Source organism: Rhea americana, unplaced genomic scaffold (genome assembly GCF_003343005.1).
Source record: "Rhea americana isolate MKP2758 unplaced genomic scaffold, rheAme1 scaffold_91, whole genome shotgun sequence".
Taxonomy (NCBI): domain Eukaryota; kingdom Metazoa; phylum Chordata; class Aves; order Rheiformes; family Rheidae; genus Rhea; species Rhea americana.
The window spans coordinates 768076-790271 of record NW_028187100.1 but is presented as its reverse complement, the minus strand read 5'-3'; the positions used below and the strand labels follow the sequence as shown (position 1 = coordinate 790271).

The following is a 22196-nucleotide window of genomic DNA, read 5'->3' as shown; positions in this document are numbered from 1 at the left end:
CGGCCCGGCCCGCGGCGGGGACCTGCGGCTCCGGGGTTGAACCCAAGCAGAGATCAAAGCAGAAGAACTGTGTGTGTGTGTGTGTGTGTGTGTGTGTGTGTGTGTGTGTGTTGGGGGGGGGGGAGTTATCTTAATCTCTGCTGGTGCCGGCGTGAAGAGCTGGCAGGGGAGAGCGCATTCTAATCCCTCTCTTTCCTTTTCGAGCAAGGAGGAGGGTTGAACAGCTCCGAAGTCTTGGCTGGTACAAACGCCGTCATTTTAGCTGTTAAGTAGGTGTGCTTGACTGAGTGGCCGCAGTGCCAGCGATGCGGTGTGTGCTGGTGAGTTTGGTGTGTAGTATCACGCTCCATTAAAGGAAACAAGGTGGCATTTACTACCTGTAAGTTTATAGGTGAAGGAGAGAGGGCTGATGGCTTTTTGTGGGCCAGGTGCAAATGGTCCTGAATTTCGTGTTAACTATGTCTCAAAAAACGTTATCCGTTAAAATCTTAAGAAAGAGTGAAACGCCCGGATCCTTGAGCTTGGTTCCTAGGATTACCTGTTGGCCGTGCTGATGTAGTCTGGCTTCATTCAGCATGGTTTTTCTTGTAGTTCTCCTGCACTTCTGGATGCAACCGAAAATAAACTTCCAGAGTCAAGTGACCTATAATAACTACAGCTTGTGAAGATCTAACCACTGTTTTTTTCCCTCCTGTTTAAATTGTTGACTTTTTTCCTATTCAAATAAAGGAAAAGAACCAGTTCCCTTTCAGAGGCAAGGCAAGCAGTCTCTTAGGTTAAGGCTGACACAAGCTTCCTCCTCTTAGTTTTTCTGTTTTTTTTTCAACTTGCCTCTCATAAAGCTTAATTATCCAAAAAGAGAAATCTACCATTGAGATGCTTAGCAGGGCTCCAGRACAGCATTTGCAATCCATTTCGGGTATGGGGGATTTTCCGCCTTMCTCCTGGCTTGTCTAGCATGCTCTAGGTGACCCTGCTTGAGCAGGAAGGTTGGACTAGATGATCTCCAGAGATCCCTTCCAACCTTACTGGTTCTATGACTTTCATGCCCAAGATCTTAGTGGATAGCTAGGCATTCACTGCTTCCCATATGCTCTCAAAACTTCAGGTAGGTGCTTGATGAGTCCTGAGAATGAAGGCTCAGTGTTCTTAGTCTCTTGTTTAAAAATGCTGGCAAGCAGTTTATCTCCCTGACTCGAGTTAAGTGGGTCACGAATTTAGTCGTSGTTTGTTACAGTATGTGTAAAGGCAGATGAAAGTGAGACTAATCTAATTGCTTTGCTTTGAAGGAGGATATTGCTGGTACTCAATTACAGAACTGACTGCAGAGAGGAGGAAAGGTATTTTCTTCACAAAAAGCTAATAAGTTGTATAATTTGCATATAAATGTTCAGCTGATCACTGGACTCTTTAAAGGAGGACACTTATTAAATGGTTCATGTATTTGAAATTCTTGTGACTAATCTGTATTGGACAGGCAGGTTTTGAGGGTAGGGTCCAGTTTTCTCCTAATACTAGAAGATCACACTTTATTTTAAATGTTCAAATAGGTAAAATCCATGCATGATGGGCTATATTACACAGACACTCCTGCCCAGGAATCTGATGGGCTACAGCTCTTTCAAACACTTTTGTACAAAAGTACTGAGTTGATGCATCATGTCTGCTGCCTCACAGGGAGCTAGCTCCCCTTGCATGGAATAACAATGCAGCTCTCATTTGCTGTGTTCCTGGTTTGTTTCTGAACTATTTAGTAATGAAAAACAAAACCAGCCTTATAGTGTAATTAGTATCAAGTAGTACTCTCTTGATACATTTTTGCCTGGATCAAGACCACCCTCTACATCAGAGATTTAACTAGATTAATAATCATGCAATATACAAGCCAACTGAATGGGGTATGTTCCCCCTCTTCCCCAGTTTATTTGGATAAACTTAGTTTGTGCTAGCTGTTCACTCTATATGAAGCCAACATTTTAAAATAAGAGTTTCACACAAAGTTGTGGTGCTGTCTGAATGTGTTGGACGGCTGGTCGCTTCCTAGTGTAGTAAGATGGGGGTGGTGGTGCATTATTACCCGGATGTGTGAATAACACTTTAATCAACAGTGCCTGCAARGTGATTCAGGCCTGGTCTTGCATATTGTGGCTGGTAATCAAAGTGGATTAACAAATCTCTAAGCAGGTGGCCTAGGTGCTTCTTACCCTCTTTCTTCAGAGGATTAAAGACCTAATAACTTCTGCAGCCTACTAGAAAGCAGTCTTTCTGGGATGGGAGTCATACAGTTGGGTACAACTATGTTCTGTGCCAGAGTCCCCTGTAAGCATCAAATCGGACAGGTCACAAGTAAGGATATGAGATTAAAATTTAGAAGTGTTTGTAAGTCTCACTGCTCCTTTAGCAGATCTTTCTTTGGGTTTGTGCTGGCAGGTGAAGATGGTGGCCTTGTAGCAGGACTCTGCTGTGCATCCATCTGTGCAGGGCCATATAGAATCTGATATATCTTATGTCTTTTAATAAGTAAGTATGTACTCGTGTCATCCCTGTTCAGATCAGTTTTCAGTCTGCTGAGCTTGTATTTCTTCTCTATTAAATGTCTTCATGTACTTAATGACATCCTCTTCATTGGAGGGTTCTCACCTCTTAAAACTTACCCAAGCTTTTTCTGTGCATCTACTCTGATTAGCTTGGCATAAAGTAGAAATGCACTTTCTGTGACTCCTCTAGAGAACTTCTTTGAGGTAAGAGTACTGATGGAGCACATCTGTGGGTAAATACTCTTTCTGCATGTGCAGCCTTGGCACTTCTCCAGATAAATTTCTTAATGGAAACTGGACCATTAGGTTACTAAGAACCTCGTGTGGTTAGCTGTTTATTGGTGATGAGAAGCAACACTTGTGGAGCTGGTTATGTGGCTTGCTTAAACCATTAAATGATCTGAGAACGTGGCACTGAATCAGCAGAATGGGAATAGTTCAGGCTGGCTATTGCTTGTTAGGGAAACTGCATGTTACAAACAAGGGGCAATAGATGTAAAGCGTCTGTAGAGGTGACTACCTCATTTCTTAGAGTTAGGAATAAGGGCTTTTGATCTCTGCAGTGCTTTGCAAAAGGTTGAATTCCTTTGTCTTTACTGGTTTTGGCGTTACGCTTGTGGGTAAGGAGGTGCAATATGAGGTGACAGTGAATTTTTGCCCACCACTGCTTATCGTTTTCTATCATACAATGAAATACCTATGCTGCTATTCTAGTATTGATAGTACTAGCATATTGAATAGTATGTGTTAAACACTCCATCTCTGCCCAGCTTTTGCTTCTTTTCAGTAGTGCTAGCTTCCTTTGAGCATATATTTTCAGTTGATAATTTTTGCAATATTGAGGGTTCCATTCTTGTGCTGTACCCTAAGACACTCTCACATACAGTGACCTTCAGACTTATTTMTCCTCCTTGTAGAAAGGAGAAAATAGCTTTGCGTTTTGTCTGGGTTTTCCAATCCTTCACCATTTCAAGGTGAAGCCTGGCTTTTGTTTCTGACTCTGCTGCTGACCTCCTGGTTGAACTGCCTTGTATCTGTGATGGTGTCACATCTGTTGCATGGGCTGCTGAGCTTGCAGACATATTTAGTGTACTGTCATCAGCCTTACCTAAAAAGAAAGCTTGCATGCAGTGACCAGTACTGTGTTTTCATGGAGGTCTCCAGTACCAATTTCTGTCCCTCAAAGCACCTTTACTGATGCTGAACTCCATATGGATCAGGTAGTCTAATATCTGTCTGAGAAATTGTGATGACGATGAGACTGATGGATTGTGAGTAGGCTGACTTGTCTTGCTCTCCATGCTCTTTTTGGTCTAGGAGCACAACCAATGACTAGCCCAAATGATACATGTAGGAAAGGCAGGAAAGTTGTGGGATGTTTTTTATTTGTTTACGTTTTTTTTTTTTAGGGGCTGTCTTTCAGCAAATGACTTAAGGCTCTGCTGTGCAGAGCATGTGAATTTCTAGTTGCCTTTCCTGTTCCAGGGCTTGTAAACCACAAGCTGAAAAACGGATAAATGTGATGTTTTTTTATTTGTTTAATCTCTCTCTCACACACTCTCTCTCTCCCTCCCCCCCCTTTTTTTTTCTTCAGCTCAAACCAAAGTTTGAAATATGTCACCTGGACTAGTTAAGAGTAACTATGCAAACACTAAAACAACACTAGAACACTGTGCTTTAACTTACCACATACTTTAATTAAACTTGAGAGTGCCTGTGACATTTGGTYTCATGATCACATTTAAGTAGTGGCTGCATGTCTTACTGAAGAATCGGCTTAAGAGTATTTCTTGTAGTTTAGGAACTGTGCTGAAGTTCTTAAAGCTCAGAGAAAAATATTGCTTTTGTTTCTATGTTCTAGCTTTCACTCCAGATCTCTGAATGCATAGGTTTATAGCATGCTAAAGAAAACAGACATACTCTGTGGTTGCAGATCTGGTAGAACATGTATAGAAATAAGAGCTCGGGAGGAGAGAGATTTTGGAGYGGAGGGCATCTGAATACTGTTCAAGGGACTCTATGAAGAACTGGAAAAAATATTCAAAGCTTTTCTTTTTTTAATACCTCTAGTCTTACATTAACAGATATCTTACAYGTCTGAAAACTTGCAGTAGAAACTTCTTAATGTAAATAGACAAGTGGAGGCTCTTGTTTCTCCTGGATGGTTCCAGGAGAAATAGGTTTCATAATAAATAATAAAACTTTTCTGCTTTTCTTCATCTGAAAAGAGGAGAGAGTTGGGGTTAGGGGTTCACCTCTGTTTAAGCCTCATTGAGAGGCAAAAGAAGTTGGCCAAAGGTGCTTGGCTTCTTGGGAAAGAGAGTGAAAAATAAGGGGAAATGAATACAAGGGGAAAGGAATACAGGGTCTCCTGGGTATACCCTCTTGGGTATAGWTTGAGATGGGACGACTGTATCTCTTCCCTTTTTGGAAAGGAGAGCTCCTGAATCCTCAGCAGCAGTGTGCTGGAGAGTGCTGTTTGCTGCTCTGCTTCTATTAGAGTACAGCACAATGTCAGCCTTGACRCTTAAGTGGCATCTTTGTGGAAGTACTGTGCATGTATTTGGTAAGTTTAGGTCTGTTGGGCTACTGCATGTCTGTGTATGCACAGGGGAATGTTATGAAGCATCAGAAGGCAAAATGGGAGCGCAATCTTGCATACTCTAAAAGCATCTAGTCTGTTAACTGCTCAGCAGAAGAATCTCATGACTTCTGTACAGATGCTTCTCTTCCCTCCCTTGATAGCCCCTGTCCTGCAAGATCCGACTAGAGGGAGAAAGCAGGCTTTCTTGCAGGAYTTCAACAACAAGCCAAAGCTGGTTCTCCTAAAGACTCTTGTATTCTGGGTCATGTGGCTCTCTTTAAAATGCCAGAGAGTAGTGGAGTAATGCTTATCCTTAGAAGAAATAGTCTTGGCTGTAGCTTGGAAAAAGTAGGCAGAGGTCTACTAAATCCAGAAATCAAAGTTCTGCCATACTAATAATTAGGAATTGTGTGGGAGTAAAAGACAGGTGAAATAACTGGAAGTATATAAGTATGCATAGTCAAATTGCAAGTTTGATTCTATGCCATGGAAGCTGACTGCACTGTCCTAACTCCTGCATGTCTGGGAATTCACCCAGGGAGCTAACAAATGTTGTGCAAGTTGGCTGGCTAATGTAAGCATTGCTCTCCCATATCAGCAGATGAACAAACAGCCCTCAGTGTCCTCTCTCTCACATTTAATGTGTGCCAAATATTTCTTGCTCTTGATAGCACTAGATGGTCACCTGCAGCCAGTGTCTGCTGCTAATGCAGTTCAGGTGTATGAAATACAGAGCCTCCTGGCAGGATTTCCTTACTGCCTGTTGTGCTTAGGTGAGTGTCAGGCTGCGTGGAGGAATCTCTTGTTTAACCTGTTGTGGTCAGCACAGCTGTGTATAGCAGTCTTTGAAGCCCAAATACAACTTACATGGTGAGAATAGCATAAGGCAACATCTTGCTCTATTCCCAGCTGATTAATATCAGGCTCCCTGAAGCTTTCAGGCTTCCCTTGACAACAACTTTGTTTGGACGAAAACCATGTGGTTTTTTGTTTTTCTTAATGCAGGTCTTCTTGAGCTCTCCTTGGGAAAATTCAGAAATGTGCTACTTAACCAGACCAATTCAGTGGAAGCTGTAATCAGGAATGTTGCAAGCAATGTGACTGTTGTTATTTTTCAAGTACATGCCCAGCAAAACAATGTGGTGATATCCTTTGATAAGGTATGGTAAGAGTGTCAGCTCTCATCTCAACTGTTACTTCCCCCCTCACACCCCAAAAATKAGAAGCAGTAGCTTGCTCTGGTACCTCTAAGTATGTATGTAGAGCTGAAGCTGTATAAACATAAAATATGTTTCTTGCATGAGTTTCTTGATTTCCGAAGCTAGAATAGTACCACCTTTCTCATGTTTGTATAATGTTGCTGCTGTTTTGGAGGCTAGAATACTAAAAGGAACTTCAGAGCTGGATTGAAAGTGCTTTAGGGCTCTCTTCTTGATGGGAGTGATACTTTTGACAAGTGAAGCTGGTTGATATTTGTCATCTTTTATTTAATAACAAATCCATGGTAAGCATTTACCAGTTATTTCTATGCTAAATGTGATCTCTTTAGGATATTCAGATGACTGCCACTTATGTGTGTTGGATCTGGCTACTATAGGTAGTGTTTTATCCCATTGCTTCTCCTGAATTTAATTCTTGTTTGGTGGCATATAGAGAAATTCCTTCACAGTACTACAGTGAAGGCTGTTACTTCTAGATAACAAAGTAAGTATTTCTACTGCTATACATTAGGCTCAGTTTGTCCTATTCACTAGGCTATAACCTGAAGGAGTGACTTTCTGCTACTGTGAGGGATCTAAGTAGTATTTCAACAGGATGTAGATTGGTTGAAGGTGCTAGGTGAAGGTCTAACAGCTACCATCTGGCTGATTTCTCTTCTTCCATATATCTCAAATAAGAATATACTGAATACCAGTGACTACACTCAACTTGAGATGAATAAATTCTCTCACAAATCACCCACCTCAACCATCTTTGCATTGTTGAAATAGCCAGGCTTATAGGTCTCAGGGACTACTGTTAGACCTATTCAGCTCTTGATTATCTGTGGCAAGATAGTGTCTGAATCCACAGCAGAAATAGTCTGCATCTGCAGGGATTATCAGGCCAAGGATAGTGCTAAGTATGTCCATATTGCTTCCAGGGCTGGCCTGCCTCTGGAAGTATGGAGGTGAGCCAGACTTTAAAGCTTGTCAGTAGCTCCATATGGAGTTGCTTCAGATAACTTTGTGGTGGTCTTGGAAAAGAGCATGCTTTCTATGCTGGAAAACAGATTTGAGTGCAGGTTAATTGTTTGTACCAGCCATGTGAGTGTGGGACTGCTGTTGTTGCCCTGGTCTTTCCTCAGGGCCCCTGGTTCTGAATGGAGGTGGTGTTGGGTCGTAGGGGGGAGATTGACCCAATGTCCAACTTGACCCCAGGCACTCTTACTAGGTGAAAGCTAATATTCCCTAGTTGGGTGTATGATGCAGGCATCTTGATAGCTTTCCAGGAACAAGCAGAGGTCTGGTATGGCTAGGGTTAAACCGCCTATCATACAGTCAGTCCCATTCTAGTGGAAAGAGCAAGGTGTATCTGCACTCCATTTCTCAGAATGTGTATAGCATCATCTGCAATTTAATTGTGATATTAACTCTCTGTTACTATTTTTATCGCGGAGTTTTTTGAGCCTAAGTTGGGCAGTAGGTGGTGTTAGGCCTCTCCCTTTTTTYTAGCTCTGAGCTACCAGCTAGGTGAGGGCTGAATGCCTCATTTATGGCAGCTGGTACTAAAATGTGTCCTACAGTCTTGTGACCTCAGGAATGTGATTTTCTGTGCAGTATGTCGGGCTGCGATTAAATTTATTCTGGAATAACTATGTGCTTACACAATCTGTTTCTGTCCAGAATCCCTCTGTGAACAGCTCAGGAACTGGAGTAGACAAAGGATTGATTTCCATTCTTCGGCCTCAACAGAGTGTATGTACGTGGTACCTTCGGTCAGTGGATGCTAACCAGGTGTTAAGCACAGCTATCTCTATTCCTTATATGGAGAAAGGTATGTTCTTACTACTTGTTAAGGGATACCAGCTGTCTATTAGAAGTTAGCCATGAGAACTGAAGTGTTGATTTTCTAGAGGTGATGTTATTAAATAGTGAAAATGTAGGGTAGAGATGCCAGAAGTCCTCTTGAAATGAGCTGTCAAAGCTTGGGAGTAATACTGAATTAAAGCCACACGTATCAATGTATTGTATGGTCTTGTCATGATTTCAGCCTCAGAGTAGCAAACTGCTGTGCATGTGTAACGGGACTTATTTTAGTGATAACCACTTGTTTTGTCTACAGGACTAGGACATGGTAATTCCAGGTCCTCAGCAAATGGACTGTGCCTACAAGTAGCTGCGTTTGAGGTCTTAATAAAACTTTTCATATTGTGTAAATGGGAGTAAAAGCTACTACAGCTAACTATCTGTGTTTCAGATCCTATTCCTGGAGGCTGCAATCTAGAATTTGACTTGGAAGTGGATCCCAATATTTACCTAGACTATACCTTGGTTGATGTATACATCAAGTTTGCCCCTGCRAACTTGGGATATGCCAGGTGTGTGAAACCTTCAGTACACTGATAGTCAGACCTTTTCAATTCTATATTTGACCTGGGCCATAAAACAAGAGTCTACTGGAAAGGCTGTGCATCCAACTCCTGGCAGAAATCCTGTCTGCTGTGACAAGCAAACTAAAAGATGAGGGAGGAGGGGAAAGGGGTAACACAGGAGAGAGCTGAAAGCTGCAGCTTGTGGGAGAGATTACAACTTCAAATGCGCAAGCAGTTGGCAAATACTAGATCTTCCTGTTCCTCGTAGTGACTTACTTAATTTGAGGAAAAAATTGTGCTTTATAGTCCATTTCATCACTTCACTACTATGAAGGCATGATGATAACATACAGTTTTACCAGACGTTAACATTTCAGGTCATAAGCTGTTACCTCTTGGGTAGTGCATGGTGTCCCAGATAACCTTCCTCATTCCCTCTCCACTATGTTTGTGCATTTTGACAGAACTTTTTATATATTGCATATATGGAAAAACAAATACTGAAGCTGTAATGCTCTGGCTGTTGTGACATCTTGGAATTTATGTGCCAGTTCCTTATCACAGCTTACAGAAAGCCTCTGTAAACTTAAAGGCAATTGCCAGAACAGATTCTCTATCTGCAGATATCTGGTTCTGCAGTGTAATCCTGTTGTAGTCCGTTCTCAAAAGCATTTATAGCCTAGGAGTTAAGGCCAGCAACTGGTTCAAACTAAAAAGTAGAAGCCAAATGTTGCCAGCTCAGACAGGAAACTTCTGAAAACTAGTGTTAATATCTGAGGGCTTGTGCTGGAGATGTAGCTGACCTCTCTTTAATTACAGAGGAGCAAATCCACCATCTTGTGATTCAGGGACTGATCAGAACTCCAGATGGCGACTGCATTATGATGTCTATCAGTACTTTTTACCAGAGAATGATCTTTCTGAGATGGTACTCATGAACCACATCCGGAAGATGTCTGAGGTGCACAGTATCAAAGCTAATGGCATTAAAGTAAGTCTGAAGTGTTAGTATGCTAAGCATTTGACAATGGTATTAAGCCATTTGACTTGACTTTTCACTTTCTCTGTGATTCCCCCCCCCCCAACACACACACCTTTTGAGTGGTGACAAAGGCAAGCTGCTGACACTTCTTGCTTTTTATCGGTGATTACTGGCTGGGAGGTGCATGACGCCTACAAAATGGCAACCACTGGCATGGGATAGAGCTGGCTGATGAGCTTATCCCAGTGATGTGGCMGGGTTGAGGCTTCTAGTAATGCTTTCTGATATTAGATAGATGTTASTCTGTGAGGTGTTTCTGTATGTCTGGCACCCTGTTCTCCATCAAATAAGTTGTTAGCGCAGTGTCTCTTAGCTAAATACTGTTTTAACCATAATGCTCCTCRGTGGTGTTGAGGCCAGTTTGGCCAGAACAGTACTGTGATCGAGTGCCTATAAACTCACTGTGGAAGAAGAGCAATTTTTGAAAAGGATGGCTGCAGGCTCCTGCAGTGCCTGGCAGGTGCTGAGGATTGGGCAGGAAATGGAAGGAACAGAGGAGGTAGGAACGTGTGGTGGACCTGGACTAGAAACTGGGTCCAGTTTGGAGGGGCGTAAAAAGATCTGATATGTGAGAGTGAACACTCGCTGGGTGAGAGCTCTCGCTTGTACTTTTTCCTGGTCCTTTTCCTTGAGTTTCTGAGTACTACCTCAGCTGCTGTATTTATACATGAACATGCTATCAGTAATAGAGAAAAGAGCAGGTCTTTGCAATTAATACTCTTTACTGTCCCAGATGCTTACACTGACAGCTGATGACAAGACCAATGTCTACTTTTCCTCGCTACCTGGGCAAGGTGTGATCTACAATGTCATAGTACGGGATCCTCTTTGGAATACTTCTGCTGCATACATACCTGTGCATACATATGCCTGCAGCTTTGCTGACTTAGTGGATAACTGCTCTTCTGTCAGTAAGTTGGGACTTGTACATCCTTGCAAGCATGTCTCAGAAGCTTGATGTTCTCTGATACGCTGGGCAAGGCTCTTGAGGCTCTTTAGATATGAATATGTTTTGTTATTTTATGTCTCGATCTACTTCTTGATTGAGAAGAATTTCTAGAATGATAACTTAAGGCTGTGAGRAACTGTTAGCAATAGAATATTAAACTAAGATTTTTAATATGAGTTTGCAAATACAAGCTTTCAACTCTGTAGTRCTGCACTAGCTTTTTCCCTATAGTTTGGATGTAATCGTCAGTCACTTCTATTACTATAGATGCTGTGGGTGAAACTGGGTTAATAAAACAAGAACTGGATTAGGATCCAGCCCAGTCTTTATAACTGTACTAGTGCTGACAATAACCAGCAAATATTTTGAAAAGAGTCATCCAAAAATAAGTATGAACATTTGGTAGAATATATCATAATGGTAGAATTGGAGGGGAAGAAGAGCAAAGCTACCGTTCTTGTTATGCCTGAAGAAGGGACAGGATAATAAAGAGAATAGAGTTGATAAAGCAAGATCCATGTTATGGCATATAGGCAAATAAACCAGGGTAAATAAGTGTTGTCAAATCTGAAGAAGAGAGATTTCAGAGTTTACTTGTCTCAAGTAGCTTAAGTACYGGTAAGAATTTTGCTTAAAGGACAGAGGTGAATAAAACTGGGATGCTGACTGTTCCTTCTGTTGTATGAAAAAGTATATTAAAGGGACGTTATGGTAACGGCTGCAATAGCAGAGACTCCTCTTGCTACCTCAGTCACTAATTCCTTAGCACCATCCCCCATAGATGGTTGAATTGCCTCATTTTAAAGCTGAGCAAAGAGTTTTCAGGTAAAGCTATAATGGTAACACAAACAGCAAGTTAAAACTGCTTACTTAGTAGAGTTGTAGGAACTTTAGTCTTTTGAATAAGAAAGCTTTTTCCTAACTAACCTGGGATTGCTTAAATATTCTGTTAGTGATTCTTTTAAGATAAGCTTTAGATCAGACGTATCTGTTCACATTGTACTTCTGAAAGAGTAGCAGCTATTACACTGCCCGGGTGACAGCAACCTGACCTTATCTCAATCTCATCAACGCAGGGAATATTCTAGTTACCCTGTTTCTTTTTCCTTATAGGCAAACTCTCTACCAAAATACTCTTCACTGCTCTTGCTGTTCTTGGTCTCTTCACTTGCTATTTTGGACACAGATTCTGGAAAACAGGTACTAACTGGTTTTACCTCCTGTTATACATGTGGTTGGAATTTTATAGCTGTTACTTGATATCATGTAGAGCTGTAGTGATAAGAATCATTTAGTAGATGATAAGAATCATTTAGTAGTGATTTTGTCAGCTATGTCTGCTGCTTTGCATTGGTGGGATCAGAGCTCTTGTGTACAGAGCAAGAAGCTTCTGGTATTCAGAGAACAGGAAACTAGAACTAGGTGTGCATGCTGGCAGGCATAGATATAAATAGGTTCTTCAAATTCAAATAATCAAAAAAGTTACATAAGAGCCTTTTCTAGAACAAGACAACATTGTCTGTTTTTTCTTGTGATTCTCAGCCAGTGAGCTGAGACTTTCTGTTCGCTGTTGTAAAAAGGTGTCTGAGAGTGTAAAGTAGGCTTGTTGTAAAGTGATATGACAGTACGCTAAATCTTCTTTCCCTCTGTTTCCCTAGACTTATTCTTCATGGGCTTCATATTCACAGGATTCTTCTTCTTTGTATTCATTACTAGGGTAACTGGCCTTGGTTATGATGGTGAGTAGATGTGTCAGGATACACAGTCCTGTTCCCAAAGCAATATTGTTATAGCTCCCTTAAAACTTTGATTGTGTTTGTGGCTGGCTAGTCTTAAGAAGGATAGCAGCGTGATAAACGAGTGACTGAACTGASTGAGTGCTATCCCAGCAGCACTAACAGACACAAAATAAGTATTGCTTCCAACCCCAAACAGCAGTGATGCAGAACTAATAGCTGCAACTATAAAAGACAAATTTGAGTATCTGTCCAAGGAAGATCGAATCAAAGGTAGCTGGCAATTTGCAACATACTATTTCCTTCCTGCTTCTCTTCTATATTGGGGGAGGTTCTAGCTTAAATGCATTTTTTTTCCCTCTGTAAGCTGAGAGTGTAAACAGTCTGCACCCTGTTTGTTAGGCTGACAAGGATTAGTGTTCTTTTGTCTTTTCATAGATCCTACCTCACACAGTTACCTTCCTGATGCATGTGCATTATCTGTCACAACCACAACTGCCCTGGGATCTCAAGCTACTGCTGTGCAGACTAGCACTCAAGCTACTGCTGTGCAGACTAGCAATATTTTCATTGCAGTCCTCTATTATTCTAAGTACCACACCTTCTCTTGCTGACTAGAGGCTTTAAGTGAAATGTGTGAAGGACAATTGTGAGATGGCTATTACTGTGAATACTGATCCATTTATTTGGAACTAACAGTAAGACKTTTTGCAAAAAGTCTTCATTAGGTAATGAAACCAAGCATGTAAGTAGAGCTGCTGTATATGCTAGTGCAGTAACTTTAGTTTCCAGAGTGTTGCCACAGTACTTAGTTTTGAATTTCCTCTTTCTTTTTCAGTACGTCTTATTTTGACAGCAGTGGCTGGAATTATCGGAGGGCTTGTCCTGGTTGTTAACTGGTGGAGATTTGGATCTGTCCTATTTTGTATGTTGATTATTGGACTTGTGCTGGGGTTTCTCTTCTCATCGGTGATCTTCTTCACTCCACTAGGTATGCACTGAAGTAGCCAGCACTCTGCAATAGAGTTTTTTTGTGCTTTGCTGCTGTGTTAGAGGGACCTAGTTTATGGAGATAGCTTCTGATATCTCTCCAGGACATTGCAAGGCTCTGAGATGAATGTTGGGAAAGCTGTCCCTGAAGCATTTCTTCAGGTGTGCTGCAGTTGAAATTACTTAGGGAATTTCCACTGGTGGGAAGAGGGAATTTCCACTGGTGGGAAGAGGGAATTTCCACTGGTGGGAAGAGGAACCTACTTACCCTGCAAGCACCTTGTTGAGACTCTCCCCCACCCAAGCTACTTGCCATCTCAGCAGTCAGTCACACCAGCTCTGCTCCAGGCATGCATTTGCTGTCTGTCTTGTTCTCTGATCCTAAGCAAGTTGCTGTAGAGTCTACAGTTTAACTTAGAGGCTTCAGAAGCAAAGGCATCATAGATCAAGAGCTCTTGCAGGTAACTTTCACCATATTACAGTGCAAATAACCTTGTTGGCAGAATTGCGCTGTAAGAATCAAGCTTGCATTTGCAGTTGACTTGACGTCGTTGGGGACTTTGCAGTGACTTGGAGGGAAACAATAGGTAGACAACAAATCCACTTACAAGCAAGCCTGGCTGCAGAGCTGTAATTCCTTGGGGACAGCAGAACATCAGCCACACTGCTTCCTCTGCTGTAACTTTACATCTCAAAACTGCACTTCTTTCAAATCTTCTTACCCCAGATCCCATGTTGGGGCAATTTTTTGTTTTTAGGCCATCTGTGTTTGACTTGAGCCTAGATTCTGTGATAATACATGAAGTCCCTAGTTGTTCCTTATTACAGTAAAACACTAGATCATCTTGGGGTCAACTTGTCCCCTGTGTTTAACTGACAGGGCTTATAAAGCAGAGACAGTAAAACAGTGTTTACTCAAATGACTTAGTTCTTCTACGTCTAGGAAGAGCAATTTGTTGCCCTCTGTGTGTATAAGCTGTGGTTTTTTTGCACCGAACTCTAGAGCCAAACCTACCTGATGTAGGTTTGTAGATTATAAACTTATTCATGCAGTTAGGCCTCTTACTGGATGGAAGTACTCTGCTTTTATCAGATGATTAGCAAATGCTTCAAAAAGATCTATTGTCCTTCCTTGGCATATGAGACCTGTACTGAACCAAGATTCTCTTTTTCTGTCCTTATACAGGATAACGCTACTAAAATACATTTACAAAAATTGGCTGTTGACCTCAGAAGCTGTATTTTTTTTTTCTATGTGTTACTCCATGTACTTTCTGAATTAGTGTTTGGGGAGGAGTTCATTCCAAACCACTTTAAAAAAGCAAGCATGTTTTGTTAACGTTAGTAAAAAGAAACTACTTCAGTTGTGGAAATCCGGTATCTTTGCAGGAGATTACAAAGTCTTTCGTGATGATGTTGTGTTCTGGGTGACCTTTTCTTGTGTGGCCTTGTTGATTCCAGTGCTTTTTTTTGGCTGTCCAAGAATTGTAAGTAATCTGCATAGTTACCTCAGGGGGAAAAGAGAGAAAGGGATGTCAGACACTCATGCAAAATGTAGCTCTGTGGGAAATGTACAGAAGAATTAACATGTCCTCATGTAGCTCAGCTCTTTCAACCCAATCTCTCTAGAGATTGACTCTAGAGAGTTCCTGTTCAGTCCCACTTGTGTTGAATAGTCCATAAGCAAAAGAATGATTTTTGTCTGATGTTGCAGATAGATTAAAGATAATAATTATTGGACACTACCACTGCTGTCCTAACAGGATATCTGGATAACTAGTGTGAACAGCCTGCTGGTACCCWCATATCTTATTGTAAGAGTGTTGAACTAATACAAAATGCTGCCTTAAGGAGATGGGGAATAAAGAGAATGTTTATCAGCCTCCTAAAGCTGTTATATGGGTATTTGTTTGCTTTTCTCTAGCTGAACATATTGGCTTGTGGAATAGTAGGCTCTTACTCAGTGGTCTTGGCTATTGCCTGTTATGTCTACACAAGTCTTGCCTACATCACCTTAGACCTGCTCAGAAGAATCCTCAATGATTACTTCAGCAGAGCTTATACCAATGTGCCTTTTCAAACAAATGGTGAGTGCTGCTCTTCAGACTTGATTTTTTTTTTAAAAAAAACCCACATGATTACATTACAAGCTACATTTCCCCTACCCACTGATCCTGTAGCCTCTGAAATAGTCAGGCATCTTGCAGAGTACTACTACATGTGAGCACCTTTAAATTCATTCTTCAGTGGCTAGAAAAGGAAAGAACGATTTGTGGGAGGAGGCAGGGGAACCATCTAGTCCACTTTATTTTTATAGCTTTGAAACTCTATTTTGGACTTCACACTATTATTCTAGTGTAAGAGGTATGCTGAGGTATGTTAACTCTGCCTGTTAAAGTTCTAGAGCTGTTTCCTCTTTGTACCTGGATAAACAGTCAGAAGGTCTGGAAAGGAACTACACTGCTTAATGCTCTCTACTTTTTCAGTAGAAAGTGTCTTGGGGTAGTTGAGAATATGGCCTCTTAACTGCTAACACAAGCACTAACATAAAATGCTTTTCTGAGGAAACTGGTGTGTCTTTGGTTCCGTTGTGAATAATGTGTGTTGGAGGGCAGGAGGGAAAGAGTGGAGAAAATAACAAATGTAGTGTGAGGCTTATCATCCAAATGAAAAATTCTAGTCCTTTAAGAGAAATACTGAGGCACCAGCCTTCCAGCACCTGTGTGCTGAGGTTATGTGACAAAGGCACTTGTGGCAGTCCACATCTGAGGAGCGTCCTCCAAGTTACTGCTGATGAGTTTGCAGAGCAGGCAGTCACAAGGCCTAATTCTGTGACTGACAGGTTGCATCAACTGCATGTTTTTTGTCACTGYTTAAACTTAAGCTGGCATGGACATACCCTCAGTGTGAGGGTCTGGAGATAATGTTTCATTCCTATCTAGCTCTAAACTTGTCAACATTGTGCTTGGGAGGGGAGAAAAACTTCTGTTTTGTCATAGGAATTTGGTTTTTTTTTCCCTCTTCCTTCAGACTTCGTCATCCTGGCAGTGTGGGTAATGCTGGCCCTCAGCGGAATAACTGTGCAGCTTCGCCGAGAGAGAAGTGAGGTGCCCTTCCCACCGCACCCCTATCTCCTTTGGAAGAGGGAAAGGGAGCGCAGAAGCACAAATGTTTTAGACCCTAGCCATCACATTCCTCCCCTGAGAGAGAGGATCCATAACAAGCTGTTGCAGATCAGAGAGGTCTTTCAGAAGGAGCAGCCAGCTGGRGAAAGAACTCCGTTGCTTCTATAACCAAATAACTGGTGGACACAGAGGAAGAGTCTAGAAATGATGTGAGATGGGTGATCATCAGCAAACAGTGAGCCAATGGTGCAGGCTTTTACCACCCTGCTTAATGAAAGGATGGTGTTTGCCCACATTGGAAGAAAAGCATTGATCTGTCCATACACTACATGCTATTCTGACTTTTTTCCTCAATAGCCCRCTCAGTCTGTTGTGACATGCATGTGTCTAGCTGCAGAGAGCTTGTGCTATGGGTAAAGTACAGGTGTTTGTCTTATGATCTAGCTTGATGTTTAAATGTGAAGTATAAAACAGCCCTTAAGGTAACCTGTACAGTGTCAGTTCTTCCCTCACAGTGTGAAAAATCACTGCCAAACTACTATCTGACTCCCAAAGGTGAGCAGCCTGTCAGCTTGCAAGGGAAGAAGATAAGGACCATAAACAGAAGGAGTTATTTTAGCAGCAGCTGAAGTATTATGTTCAAATAGGTACAAAATTTATGGCTGCAGAAAGTTGCTTCCAAGAAGTATTACTGAACCTTGCAAGCTGTACTAAATGACTTGAATTCAAACTGCACTGGATTAACTGCTGTATGTGTGCACATTAGGACTCAAAGTGAAGTCGTCGTGTCTCATACCAGGTCTGTCTCCCCCGCTTTCAGTTGGCTCTGTAGCAAACTGGTTCTCTGGTTTCTGTAGAGACAACTGCTAAAAGAACACATGAGGTTTGACTCCTTGCTTGCTTTCTGAACAGCCTGACTTRTTTAAACTCTGGTATCTTCCCTCATCTTTTGATGGGGTGCTGTCATAAAAAAAAAATGAAATAAGCACTTCATAGCTAATGACAGTCTCTTCCTGAACTTGGTTGAAACACTAGCTATTTTTTAATCACTGGATCTTTTAATTTTTGCCTCTGAGGCATGGAAATGGCATACTGCAGGCAAAATACTGACCAGGATCCTTGCTGACTGAATGTGTTCCTTACTGACTTGGACTGAATCTACCCAAAGTATAATGCAGTGTGAAAGGAGATGGGGACCACCCTTTTATTCAGTGGAGAACTACTATCTTGTGTGGTGGCTTTATTCACTTCCTTAAACAAAACCAAACCTAGCTTTTCTCAAAGTGCTAACTGGAGCGTTGTGGGGTTTGATCACATAAATGCACAGTTCCAAGGCTTCCCTTGCTTCCCTYTTCCCTCTTCTCCACTCCCAAACCGGGTATTCACCTTCAGCATTTACATGGTGATCTGTCATGCATTAAACAAGGGTTGAAGTTTCACATCCCCTATCTCGCTACAGGCTATGGTGGCTTGTTCTGCTTCTTCTCCCTATCCTTGTATTTTGAATATGAGCAGCAATGTGGGTAGTCCTTCCTATATGAACTTAAACAGATGTTCTGTCAGTTGAATGGAACTACAGCTAATGAATAACTGAAACAGACTTAAGTTTTCAGCCACCACTTTAAATTTTCGGCATAAAGTACAGGAGAAGCAACTTTTCATATGGAAAGTGCCAAGAGAACTTTTTTGGAGAACTCTCTCAATTGAAGGCTAAAATATCGTGGTAGCAGAAAAGAATTAAAATGGCTCGACTGGTAGCCTATTTCTCCTTACAGAATGAAGACTTATAACATGATGTAGCATCTGAGGTAACTGAGCTGATCTGACTGAGAGGGACAATTCCCAGGGTTGCTTAGAGCTGGAACATCTGCCTCAAACAGCTGAGCTAGGCTAAAATCCTGCAGTTAGATCTTGCTCCACTGGGCTGCTCTCCATGGCRAATGGGAGTGGCTGAGGGCAGTGCTCTTTCCCTGGCCTCTAGCAGACTGATGCTCACTGGCTGCCTTTACAGCTGATGCTGAGCATATCTTTGCCATGTTTGATGGCTAAGTAGCAGACACTTATTTCGTATACAAATGCTCTTAAACATGTTTACCTTCTGTTTTTATAACTGCTGTGATTAACATTGTGGAATAAGTTTAACTCTAATATTTTCTATAACTTTTATAATAAAGATGTCTTTCAAAAAAAAGTACTGAAACTCTGTACTGAATTCAATGATGCTTATTCTTCAAAAGGCTGAAGCAAGCTCTAGGAAGTTCGTTCTGAAAGATTTATTAGACCCTTAAGGGATAAGATAGGGGGAACTTAGCTTTCCTGTTGTAAGGACTTACTGTAGTTACAGGAACATATGCAGATTTGGGTTGAGACTGTTTCCTCCTACTCCCCCCATGAGATGAGTGAGAAGTATGTGACCCAAAGAGATGTTCTGTAGCATCGTTGACCAGGATGCAGGGGAACAGAAGGWTGATTGCCGTGAAGTCTTGACTGGGGACTAATCTACAGAAAGATCATATCATGTAGGAAGTGTGTGRCAGAGCTAGACATGAAACCTTGCTGGAGAGCCTGAAAAGATGGGCTGGGGATGGATATTCTTCCGTGTTCTGTAAGCTGTGTAGGAAACAGTGGTGATAATCAGAATAGACTAACAGACCCGTGGGGAGGTTGAAGGATTTKTAAGTTTGTGTGTACAGTCTGAGGCAGTTAAGAAGGAAAACTATTCTGCTTYGCATTAAAATGCTGACTGCAGAATCCCTCAATGGAAGAATTGATTGCYTTGCTGTATTACTGTGTAGTTGTGCTATCTTAAAATAATGCTATATGCTTCCAGGGAACCTTTGTCCATGCTAGTCTGGAAGGTGGTGATTTCCTCTGTAAAATAAAGTATTTTRAAACTGACTTAAGCCCTGTGGGCTATGATGAGCAACTACATCCTGCTCCTGCTGCGGAGAGCTCCATTGCCACAACTGCATTAGTGTACTTCTTTTGCTCTTTCAAGTTATTGCAGTCTTCCCTATACTGTAGTAACAATGCTGGAATGATCATAATGGCATTTGTCTTAGTCACACGTAGAGATTTTCTAGGTCTGTATTTGTTGAAGTCCTGCCTCAAATCTACAGGAGAGATTTCTCCCCTCGCTTTCCACATGTTAACTTTCAGCATTTTGTTCTTAAACAAGTTGTGGCACAAATAGTCTCAAAGACACCGATCTTTTGAAAGAAACATACTTGTCTCTTCTTCCTCRTCTTGAAAACAAAAACTCAGCCAGATTATGCTTCATGGAGCATGACAAGTATAAGGTAGAAATCCCTTTGGCACCCTATGTGCTCTCTGCAGTGACCTTAAGCAAACGTGGCTTGAAATTTGAGAAGCAAACGATGCCTTTCGTGGGCATGCCCTTCTCTAAGCTCTGCCTTCTGAATTGGAGCAGGTTCTGAGATGCTATAGGAAGGCCCTGTGGAAAAAAATCATCTGTTGTAATTTCTTCAGTGATACCCTATGCAAGTGTTTTTCTGAAGATAATCTGTCCTGGTAGAGCATTCCTCATTGGGAAAGAATGGTGTGGTTTATATCTTTCAATCTAATACTTTGTTGCTTGTGTTTGGTAAAAAGAAAACGTGTTAGTCATCATTCTCTATCGGTTGATAGAAGTACATTGGATTTGCCATGTGTGAAATACGTTAATCGTCTGACGCCTATTTCTGGTATTGCTGTCAGACAGAGAGCTTAACATATCCTAACTTGCTTGGTGACTGTTACTTTCAGCATTGCCAAAACTGAAACTGTCCTGGACATCAAAGCAGAGGATAAACCAATACTTAGTTTAAACCTTTAAAACTGCTTGAGGACCAGAATCCTATTATAACTTGGCACAGACATCAGTAACTATTCATTAGTGTTTTTCTTTTCTTTTTATTAGAAGCTAATAACTGAACTTGATTAACAGGTAAACTGTAATTTTAAAGCTATTGATACTCTTGGCAGGGCTTAACTACGAAGGTCAGCCRACTATATTGACCCTGGGTGGCACTTGGTTTGGGTGACTGGGAAGCCCTTCCTCGATTTGCCTGTTTTGGAGTCTTCAGCAGTGCTGYGTGTTGCAGATGGAAAAATGGGACCGTTTGTCTCCAGTCTTTTCTCTCCTGGAGCGTCCAGTACGAAATCTGCCCCTTGCCGCTGCCCTCAGTGGAGCCGTCTTCCGGGGCTGAGCCCTTCCGCTGCTCTGGGGTGAGCTTATCTGCTCTGTGGCTCCACGGGAGACGCCTTGCGAAGAAAACATTCTGCTCCCACATCCAGCCTCCGTAAGTCAGCTCTAGTCTATTTTCGAACTGACTCTAACTTGAGGGATTTGGTCAAGTTACGCATTCCCGCTCCTAACCCTGAAGGATGAGATGCAGTTGTTGTACCCAAGTGGTCAGCTTAGGTCTCTTTGCTTACAGCATCTAGAGAATGGGCTGGGTGAGGAGCCCAAAACCACCCTTCAGTGTTGCAGGAGATCTTGTCACTATTGCTAATCTACTACATGAACAATAGAAAAAATAGAAAATAAGTGAGGTTTAAAGGACTTTGTTTCTGTTTTTTATTCAAATTTGGGACACCGGCAAAAATGGCCTCCCCATTTATCGATCTCAGACCTTATCCAAAGCATATAGCTGTCCCCATATCTGAGCTTGCAAAGCACTTTACTTTCATGCATACCGGGATAAGTCAACTTCAAAACAGAGCAGTAAGTTAGCTAATTTGGGGAGTGAGAAGGGTGAGAGGATGTCACTGTTGTGTGCAACTTGCCTACCTGCCTCAGAACTGGGTCCTCACAAGTGTGCCCATCAAAAAAAAAAAAAAGTACCTTTGTACGTTTTTCCAGGTTATCCTTAGTATCTTCTGGTATAACACTCAAATATCTAATGTGCTCAAAAAGAGCTGTGGATTAATTTTTTATCCGGAACGCTCTGGAATAGAAGTCAAGTACAAGGAGCAAAAAAGCACAGACAGTACATGTCATAGTAGCCACCTGCTGCTTGCCTAGCTAGTAATTTAAAGAGTTATATACTTTGATTCACTTAAAAAAAAAAAAAAAAAGTGTTTCCCAGCATTGTTCAAGCTTCCAACAACTGAATTTCAAAAACATATCTAATGCTGTTCACTGGTGGAATAGCCATCCCCAGACATATTTGTTATGACAGCACTGGCAGCGGGAACGTTGTAGAGAAATTGCTCTTACTTCTCCTATTCCTAAAAAAAAGAAAAAAAGAAAAGTCTTTAAAACTTTACCTTAACATAATGAAAATTGACTGCAATGGCAGTTCTGCTCATGTCCTTTGCTATCACGTTCTCTACCTGATGACATGCGCTTTTTCAGGACTGGAATTAGGGAAAGTTTCCTTTTTTTGTTACGCTGAGCAGTTGTTTATGGTTTGCTTCTTCCAGGTGTCAGTTGTGCACAGAAGTGCAKGTCCGTGTTGGCTCCTACCAGGTAAGCTGTGGCCTCAGAGCAAGCTTGGGGAATGGAGGTGGTAGCAGGAAGCGGGAACATCAGTACCATTTCTCACACAAGCATTGCATTGGAATCTGCTTTACACAGATTTTAGCATATGGGAACTGAACAATTTTGTTTAAAATAGTGTACATTTTATGATTTTTTTTTTGAATTTATGATTTT

At 41.6% G+C, this 22196-nt stretch overlaps 1 protein-coding gene across 1 annotated transcript in view; it reads left to right on the top strand.

The window, feature by feature from the left end:
• Positions 1-19435, top strand: part of TM7SF3 (transmembrane 7 superfamily member 3) — a gene marked incomplete at its 5' end in the record, with an annotated part of 68008 nt that extends 48573 nt beyond the window's left edge. Inside the window, 11 exons of the mRNA XM_085324426.1 lie at positions 6127-6281; positions 8007-8157; positions 8581-8701; positions 9515-9686; positions 10471-10648; positions 11800-11886; positions 12345-12425; positions 13261-13413; positions 14802-14899; positions 15337-15499; positions 16443-19435. Of these exons, the coding sequence (XP_085180552.1) occupies positions 6127-6281; positions 8007-8157; positions 8581-8701; positions 9515-9686; positions 10471-10648; positions 11800-11886; positions 12345-12425; positions 13261-13413; positions 14802-14899; positions 15337-15499; positions 16443-16705 (1622 nt within the window). The remainder of the gene's footprint in view (positions 1-6126; positions 6282-8006; positions 8158-8580; positions 8702-9514; positions 9687-10470; positions 10649-11799; positions 11887-12344; positions 12426-13260; positions 13414-14801; positions 14900-15336; positions 15500-16442) is intronic.
• Positions 19436-22196: the final 2761 nt, after the last annotated feature.